This window comes from Gekko japonicus, unplaced genomic scaffold (genome assembly GCF_001447785.1).
Source record: "Gekko japonicus isolate JY-2015 unplaced genomic scaffold, Gekko_japonicus_V1.1 scaffold670, whole genome shotgun sequence".
NCBI lineage: Eukaryota > Metazoa > Chordata > Lepidosauria > Squamata > Gekkonidae > Gekko > Gekko japonicus.
Genome location: NW_015167557.1, coordinates 443,113 through 452,759, shown reverse-complemented (window position 1 = coordinate 452,759; position 9,647 = coordinate 443,113). Strand labels below are relative to the sequence as shown.

The following is a 9,647-nucleotide window of genomic DNA, read 5'->3' as shown; positions in this document are numbered from 1 at the left end:
CCTCCTCCAAGAACCCCCTCCCGAAGTCGGAGCCGCACACACCCCACTCACCGCGTCTGCCGCGAGCCCTCAGTCTGAAGGGCAGGCAACGCCAGTCCACGAGGGGGGTGGGAAGGACCGCGAGGGGTGCCGACCTGTGGCGCAACCCCTCGGTCGCCGGGCGTGCCCCCGGGCTCGCGGTCGGAGGGCCGGCCTCGGGGAGACGCAGAAGGCGACAGGGACGGCCGTTTTGGGACAGTCTGGCATTTATATGGAGGCGGGAGTAGCGGTGATGGACACCTGGGTGTCCAATGGGTTGAGGGACTGGGGGGAGAAGGGTATAAAAGGGGAACAGGCAAGGAGGCCGGGGAGGAAGGTCTGCCAAGTTGAGACGGGGGTGCGTGAGGAGCCGAGGCCGGAGAGAGATACGACGCCCCTCAAAGACGCGTGCAGGAGGGAGCGGAGGGGCTTCTGCCTGTGACGAAACCAGGCAGCCCAGCTCCCATTCTGAGGCCTCCGTTCCCCTGAAAAGTCGGGGCAGTGGTTTGAGACGGCGTCTGGTGGCGGCGACGACCCGGCCGTGCGTGCCAGAGCGCCACAAATGATTTTCATGCATATGCTTAGTAAAGTTGTGGACTGTAGAATGTTTCTTTGTGATTTTCTATAAAACCACATCATAGGAGGCAGGTAATAAAAAGGGATATGAACTGTTTTTCTGGATCAAGCCAAGGTCCACCTAGCCTATCATTCTGTTTCTAATGATGGCTAATCAGATGCCTCTGAGACTCATAAGTAGGGCACGAAAGTTAAAATTAAACTCCTAGAACTTGACCTGAGAGTTTATAATGGGTCTTTACAAACGTGTGTGTGTTTCTGTCTGTATCTGTGTGTGTATCATGGGAGTGTTAAAAAGCCCCCCCCCCCCAAAAGGGGGGGATTTGTTTTCCCTCCTACAAATATCCTTTCTTTGTTTTCACTGAAGTTGCAACATATTCTTCTTGCATAGTTATATAGAGGATTACTGGAGGATGGACTGTTTTTTAAAAATGAACCGTTTATGTTTAAGAGAAAAGACTGTGGGGTTATAAGTCTGTTTTTAGCTGATTTATTGTATATTAAGTAAGTAATCTTTTACAGGCTATGAGAAGACAGATGATGTTTCAGAGAAGACTTCCCTAGCTGATCAGGAGGAAATGAGAACTATATTTATCAATCAACCACAGTTCTCTAAATTTTGTAACAACCATGTCAGGTATTTACTGATTTATAATTTAGCATAAAATTGTTAATATTATTAATGTAACATTTGAGGGAAATGATATGCTTAATGCAACACAATTTGTTTGTAGTATTATGTAACATTCAATTTGCTTTGGAAATAGATTTATTTTAAAAGTATATTTTTCAGTGGTAGCAGTTAAGAATCATAAAAGCTTGAAAGAACACTTGTACTGAATTTTGAAATTCCTATTTCCCTAATGTTTTTCAAGCAAATCTGTAAGAGACTATAGAAAAATCAGTCTTGCAAAACTTTTTCTAATAGTATGCATCAACTTTAAACTGAAACTGCTCTCTGTTATTATATAAACATTATCTCAAAGTGTATGCACTTATCTACCTTGTTTCCAAAATCACACATTACCAAAGCGATTCTTTGACCTCATTTGTTGGAGTCAGTTTCACTTCCAAAGGAAATTGAACCCTTTTTCCCTTTTAAAAAAGGCTACAAGCAGAGCTGGGCAATGTTGATAATCATGTATTTGAAATTCATATTTGAAATACAATTTCAATTGATTCTCTTATTTAAAATACACACAGAATATGTATTCATTTTGTGTAGTAGAATCAATTTTTGGCTGTATCTTGTGGATACAAATTCCAGTAGGATAGCTGTATTAGTCTGTTGCAGCAAAAACAAAAGAGAGGTTTTGTAGCAGCTTGAAGAATTATAGGGCAAGACTAAGCAGAGGTATCCTTATTCCTGTGTGGATACTTATTTCCACCAACAGGGGGCTCACTCTCCCCCAACAGCTTTTCCTACAGTAGACTTCCTGGGTTTGTAGAAAAATCCAAAAAGTAAAAAAATCCCTTCAGGGACGGCTGAATTCCCCCCAAAACCTTTTGAAATGGCCTCTGCAGGGATCTGCTTCAGGCACCAACTGTGAGAGATTAGAATGTTTGGGGGGGGGGCTTTTAACTGGCTTTGTCAGTAAAAGGGTGGGGGGAGGGCCCTTTCCTGGCCTATTTTGGCCTTTCAGGGAGGGAGGGAGCCTTGGGGCCAGGCCTCAAAAGAATTGCCAGTGCCAGGCTGGGGGATTTCTAGAGATTTTGTGGTGGACTCTAAGGAGGGCTGGGTTTGGGAAGGGAGAGGCCTCAGCTGGGTATAATGCCACAGAGTCCACCCTCCAAAGCAGCCATTTTCTGCAGGGAGACAGACCTCTGCTATCTAGAGTCCAGTTGTAATTCTGGGGGGCTCTCCAGGTCCCATTTGGAGGTTGGCAACTCTAGGCCTGGCAGTAGTCTAGGGTTGGCAAGTCCCCCCTGATTTGCATGACTCACCCAACCTCAGCTGCTTGCTACCGTTCATCAGCAGCCACCTTATGAAAGCCAGTGAGGTGCAGCAGTTAGAGCTTCAAAGTAGGGTCTGCAAGACCCAGGTTCAGATCCCCATCTTGCAGTGGAAGCTGACTGCGTGATTTTGAACCAGTCACATATTTCAGCCTAACCAACCCCACAGGGTTGTTGTGCAAATAAAAAGGAGGCGGGAATAATGAAAGCTGCTTTTGTCCCCACTGTGGAGAAAGACTGTAATTTTCCTAGGTAGAGGCTGGGGGGGCTGGGGATGGAAAGCAGAAGACAGAGAGGCAGATAAAGGTAGGTTGGCTGTTGGGTGGGAAGGAAATAGGGTTGCCAACTCCCGGTTGGGAAAATCCTGGACATTTGAGGGGTGGAGCCTGGAGAGGGTGGGATTTGAGGAGGGGAGGGACTTTGGACTGGTGTAATGTCATAGACTTCACCCTCCAGCCATTTCCTCCACGAGCCTCCAGGTGAGGACTGGAGATCACCCAGAATTACAACTGTTGTCCAGGCGACAGAGATCAGTTCCCCTGGATAAAATGGCTGTTTTGGAGGGTTGAGTCTATGGCATCATACCCTGCTGAGGCTGTTTGCCACCCCAAGCCTCACTGTCCCAAGGCTCCACCCCCAAATATCCAGGAATTTCCCAACCTGGAGCTGGCAGCCCTAAGGTGAATTGATCTCTGTAGCTGGGAGATCCGTTGTGATTCCCAGACTGCTGCCACTGCTGCTGTGGGAGGAGAGAAAGCAGGTGGGTGGCTAGGAGCACTGCCACCACTGCTGCTGCTGCTCTGCAGAGTGGGGGAGGAAGCAGACAGGAGGCTGGGAGAGTGATGGGGGCAGAAAGAAAGAATGGTGGGTGGGGGCAGAAAGAGAGAGAAAGAGTGATGAAGTGGGGAGGCAGAAAAACAAAGAGAAAGATGACAGGTCAGAAAGACAGAGGAAGTCACATGCATGGAGGAGAAATAGAGAGTAAGAAAAGGGGGGCAGAGGGGAGAAATAGTGTGAGAGAGGTAGGGGGTGAGGAGAGGAAGCAAAAGTGTGACAAATGAGATAACCATTTGTCTTCACTTGTACACTTCTAAATCCATTGGTGTCCCCAGGTTTAGAAGGATGCAACTCTAGTTGGGTCTGCATTGTTAGAAACTTTTTGTAATATAAATTTTCATGGGCTAGATCCCACTTTGTAATATGCATGAAACAAATTTTCAGTCAGCAGCACTCTTATGTAAAAAAACAATTATAAACAATGCCTGAACAAAGTTACAGCTTGTGACATTTCTGTCAAAAACTGTGTGTTCTGAAAGACTGTGGAAGAACATGTCAATCTTCTAAGCCTCTGTTGCTGACCTTAAACAGTGTCCTTCAACAAAGTAATGTCTAAGGAGACACCAGTGGGAAAATGCTGAATTAGGATTCATCAATAAATTTGATAGGATTAGCTAGATAATCAGTAAGTCATAATTTTCAAAGCCCTTGCAAGCATTCAATTACTTAACATGACTAAGTAGTCTATGTTACTACTGATTGCAGCTAATTGAAGATGTTGCAAATAATCACTGTGCTTATCTGTGTACTTTTGATTTTGGCATAGAAGTGCCACAAACTAGACTTTTTAACCCATTGGTAAATATTATGAATTAATTAATGAATGACCAGCACATGTTAAATATTATGGGTAATTGTTATGTTGTGGGGAATTTGATAAATATATACATAAACAGAGTCTTGAATCTTGTGGAACCTTGTAGACTAGCAAGTTTATATGTACCTTCAGCATTAATGGACAACAGCCCACTTTTTCAAATACATGCCTGATGAAGTAATGCAAGAAACTCTCCTCAGTGTTAAAATACTCAGGGTGGTCTTGAGATGGAAAATGAAAGCGAGGCATCCAGAGGAAGAGGAGGTGTAATAATGGGCAACTTTATCATCATATTGACTGGATAAATGTGTGTTCTAGTCATACCGAAGAGGTAAAATTTCCAGATCCCCTAAAAGACTAGACCCTAGAACTGAGTAGAGGGGAAGCGACTTGCCAGGTCCTAGTGTGAGATGTGGAGTTGGTCGAAATGATCGGAAACAGTGGCATCAAGTTTAATATGTGTGTGTGTGTGGAAAAATGCGAGGGAACTCCAACATGGTCATATTTGACTTCAAAAGAGGAAACTTATCTAAGATGTGAAATCTGGTTTTAAAAAGTAGTTGAAAAGAACATTAAGAGGGTCAGATCTCTTGTAAAGGCTTGGGGGGGTTACTCAAAACCCCAGTATTAGAGGCTCCGTTAGAATGTATATGACAGATTGGAGTGAAAAAGGCTTCCTTAAGAAGCTGGAAGGCTTACCCAAATGAGGCAAACAAAAACCAACACAAAGTTGCACAAACGAAATGCAAGCAGACAATTAAAGATGCAAAAATGGATTTTGAGGAATGTATTGCTAAAAGCATAAACATCAACAATAAAGCATTCTTTGAGTACATTAAGAGCAGGAAACCAACTAGGGAAGCAGTTGGACCATTGGATGACAATGGTCATTATTAAAGGATAATAAGGCAATTGGAGGAGGAGGAGGAGGAGATTGGATTTATACCCCGCCCTTCACTTGGAGTCTCAGAGCGGCTTACAAACTCCTTTCCCTTCCCCTCCCCACAACAGACACCCTGTGAGGTGGGTGAGGCTGAGAGAGCTCTGACACAAACTGCTCTTTCAGGAACAGCAGTGCCAGAGCTTGTGACTGACCCAAGGTCACATCAGCAGGTGCAAGTGGAGGAGTGGGGAATCAAACCCGGTTCTCCCAGATTAGAGTCTGAGAAGCTAAATGAGTTCTTCTCATCTGTCTTCACACCTGAAGAATGCCTTTTCCCGAATGAACATTTTTCAGGAGGGGAAGATGTGGGCTAAGGCAAATAGTGGTGACAAGGGAAGAAGTTCTAGAACATTTTGACAAGTTGCACTTTAACAAATCACCAGGACCAGATGCTATTCATTCTAGAGATCTTAAAGAGCTCAAATGTGAAATTGCTGGTCTTCTAAGATATGTAATGTGTCCCTAAGAGCAGCCTCTGTGCCAGAGGACTGGAGAGGGGCCGCTGTAACTCCCACATTTCAAAAAGGATCTGGGGGGATCTGGTAAATTGATGGAAAGCATTATTAAAGATAAAATGTCAAGCATGCTGAATAAAACCCATCATGGCTTCTGCAAAGGTAAGTCCTATCTCAGTAGCTTTTTAGAGTTCTTTGAAAGTGTCAGTAAACATGTGAACAGTAGATATGGGGGGGAAGTTGGATTACCAGAAGGCCTTTGACAAAGTCTGTCACCAAAAGACTCCTGTCACCAAAAGACTCCTGAGCATACTTCAGTCATGGGATAAGTCCTCTTATGTATTGAAAATTGGCTAAAAAAACAGGAAGCAGTTCTCTCAATGGAGGAATGTGAGTGGTGGGGTCCCTCAGGGATCTGTATTGGGACCGGTGCTTTCCAACTTGTTTGTAAATCACCTGGAATTGCAGGTGAGAAGTGAGGTGGCCAAGCACGCAGATGACACTAAATTATTTAGGGTGGTTAAGACAAAAACAAATTGCAAAGAGCTCCAAAAGGATCTCTTCAAATGGGGTAACAGGCATTATACTGCCCTTATGCAAATCTTTGGTGAAACCACACTTGGAATATTATGACCAGAACACCGCACCTCAAAAATGCATATTGTAGAGCTTGAAAAGGTGCAGAAAAGAGCAACCAAAGTGATTAGGGGGCTAAAGCAACTGGCCTATGAGGTTCAGTTAAAACATTTAGGGCTGTTTAGCCTGGGAAAAGGCAAGTAAGGGGAGACATGATAGAGGTGTATAAAATTGTGCATGGTATAAGATGGAATGGACAAGGAGAAACTGTTCTCCGTCTCCAATAATACTAGAACCTGGGGCCATCCACTGAAGCTGAAGGGTGGGACATTCAGAACAGACAAAATGATTTCTTCACGCAACATATAGTTAGTTTGTGGAGCTTGCTGCCACAGGATGTGGACATGGCTGCCAACTTGGAAGGCTTTAAAAGGGGAGTGGACAAATTCATGGATGACTGGCCTATCAATGGCTAATAATCATGATGGATAGCTATTCCCTCTAGTATCAGAGATAGTGTGCCTCTTTAAATCACTTGCTGGGGTGCACAGCAGGATGTTACAGTCTCCCTACTTGTGGGCTTCATAGAAGTAGCCAGTTTCCACTGTGTGAACAGAATGCTGGACTAGATGGACTTTTGGTCTGGGAAAGCATGGTTGTTCTTAAAAACAAATCACAATAAGATAGAATCTGTGTGTGTGTTGTCTATTCTTTTGCACAAAATTTAGCGAAGTTTGTGTAGTGAACAAGCTCTCTCTTCCACACCAAACCCTCAGAGGTCAGCTGAATGCATTATGCTAATGAGTAAATAGTTTTCCCCCAGTTACTTACGTTGTGTCTGGAGCGTTAGGGAACCCCACATTTATTTGAATGTCAAGAGGTCAGCTGAATTCTAAGCATCGATAGGTAAATCAGAGTTACACCCACAGTAATTTTACAAACAAATCTCCACATCCACAGTGCAGTATTAACTCTTTATAGTGGACAATGTCCCAGATTGTCTCTAACAAAACTGAAGCGTCTACAATATACCAGCACCATCTACTGGATATTGGTGCAAGTAGCAGGATAAAGATTCTGAGACAAATGTTTTTCCAAGAGTCAGTAAAAGTTCTGTAGGCATCTAGTATCTCAAAATGAGTATAGTCACAGCAGCGAGCTCTGGAGATGGTGAAGTAGTGTTCCTGCAGTAACAGCACATTGAGGCCTGTATAAAAGGACCATGTGCAGTGCTAAAAGCTCACTACTGTTTCCAGAGTTTGAAGGGGTATCGTGAGTGGTGACATTCTTGAAAGAATCTCCACTTCTTTTTTCTTTAAATTTAAAATTGTATTGCAGGATGAGAATTACATTGGCAAAATTTTGAAGATTTTTGTGGCTGTTATATTTTTTTTCTTTTGATTCTTCTTTGTAAGGCAGATACACTAGCTTAAGAGAGGACTTTAAGTAACTTTCTGCATGTCTTCAGAGCCTACCTTTCCAGAAGACCATGTTATACTTCAAGATCCAAAGACCCTGTTAGAAGGTGTGTGTGCCATGATGACTCAAACATCCCATTGTCAGAGGTGCATTGGTCCTTTGGGTCTACATGGCAGCCCCTGTTGGGTTAAGTATACCTCAGGATAGCCTGGCACAAACTAATGCCTTTGCATTTGATTAATATGCATGCAGAGGTGGTGGAGGGCACAATTCCAGCATTTGGCTATGGAGGTCTCCTTCCACAATCCCCCCTCAACAGATACTACAGGCTCTTTAGAATCTACATTGCAGTGCCTTGTGCTGGCGTTCCCTCACTTGGTCTGTCAGAGTCAAACAGGTCCCAGGATGACCACTGTGCTCTTCTTGCTCCTGAATGAGTAATCTGCCTCTCTGTTGAGAGACCTTCCTGCACTTTTGACAGTTCTCTCAGCTGCCTGAGCCTCTTCGCATTCTCTGCCCTCCTATGAAATGGCAGAGCTTTTGGTTAGTATCTGCATGGGCTCCATCTACTGGACCTGCACCCCAGCTCCCTCATGGCTGCAGTGAGCTAGGCTCCCTCCAGGGAATACTGCTCTTCTTCCAGTTGCTGATGGATATTAGTTTGGCATTCGTTTGGGCTTCTTGGTCTTGCCTGGGTTGTAACCTCTTCTGCCTTCTTTCTAAGTCATGTGTGCAGCCCATAAATAGTTGTGAGATGCTATTAGACGTCCAGACCAGAGCCATTAATAAGAGGGAAGTCCAAGTGGAGAATTGCAGCTTGGTACTCGTGTACTTGTGAGCAGCCCTCCATAGCAAAAATGTTTTTTGAAACTGAGTGGACTTTCAAAAGCAGTAAGGTCTGCTGTTCAAATATATGCTGTTACTTTTAAGCCTTTGTGAAACCGTAAATGAATCCAAGTGCAATTTGAATTACATCTATACTAATTACTAATATGTTATTGAAAAAAATGTGTGTCATTTACTTTAGAAATGCATTCTGGATTATAAAAATAATTTTGTATTTCATTTATGAAACATACTGTACTGGTGTTTTATTTAATAACTCAAAAACATGTATTTTGCCCATCTCTGCCTGATCATATATGGGGATGTTATCCTTTCACATATAGATAGCTATCCATGAAATTCACACCAAACACCCAGGACCAGCAATTGTAGTGCTCCAAGGTTCAGATTAAAGTGCTATAGAAACTTGCAAAATTGGTTAACCAGAGACTCCAGTGATATGAATTTTAAAAATGTACTTTGGACAATGCCATCTGGGTGCTACTACATCTCTTTAAAGTATCTTATGCATATAGTTTTCAGGAAACTTACATTTTAGAACTGTATGTATATACGAGCTAGTGAAATCTGAATACAAGCAGGTGTATAATTTTTACCTCTTAACTACATATGGTTTTAATCTCTGTCTCTTAGCACTGCAAAATACAACTTAATCACATTCCTGCCAAGATTCCTCTATTCCCAGTTCAGAAGAGCTGCTAATGCATTTTTTCTTTTCATTGCATTGCTTCAGGTAAGCTAGATGAGGTAAATATATATTTAATAACATTTTCTTGTGTTCAATCATGTCAAGATGTTCTGAATGTCTTAAAATGTTGTATTTTATATAGGAGCACTAAAATCTAATCCACAGTTCACCACCAGCTCTACTCATCTTTGATTAGGGATGATTTCATGATATCTAGTATACTTTGGGAGATTAATATTTTCTCTCTAGGAAAAAATCTCATTATGGTTGATTCTGGAGTAAGCAATTGTGTTGGGAATGTGTATTTGTAGGGGAAATGTTGAGACATCCAACAACAGGAAGGGAACAAGAAGGGTGCTTTCTGTCAGGTTGTTGTGGGATGTTCAGAGGCCAGAGGCAGAATGATGGTGATAGGGCAGGAGTACTTGTGAACAATAGAGCAGGAGACAGTTGTTCAGATAGTGGAAAAGGGACTGATGGTTGCATCATGTTAGTTCCATGTCTCAGACTGCTGCTTGG

General features: G+C 43.0%; 1 protein-coding gene across 2 annotated transcripts in view; it reads left to right on the top strand.

Moving 5' to 3' along the window:
• Positions 1-1,121: 1,121 nt before the first annotated feature.
• The window catches only part of ATP8A1 (ATPase, aminophospholipid transporter (APLT), class I, type 8A, member 1), a 108,789-nt gene continuing 100,263 nt past the window's right edge, over positions 1,122-9,647 (top strand). For both annotated transcript variants that reach the window (XM_015413738.1, XM_015413739.1), the window contains exons 1-2: positions 1,122-1,231; positions 9,074-9,173. In XM_015413738.1, the coding sequence (XP_015269224.1) occupies positions 1,173-1,231; positions 9,074-9,173 (159 nt within the window). In that variant the 5' untranslated portion in view covers positions 1,122-1,172. The remainder of the gene's footprint in view (positions 1,232-9,073; positions 9,174-9,647) is intronic.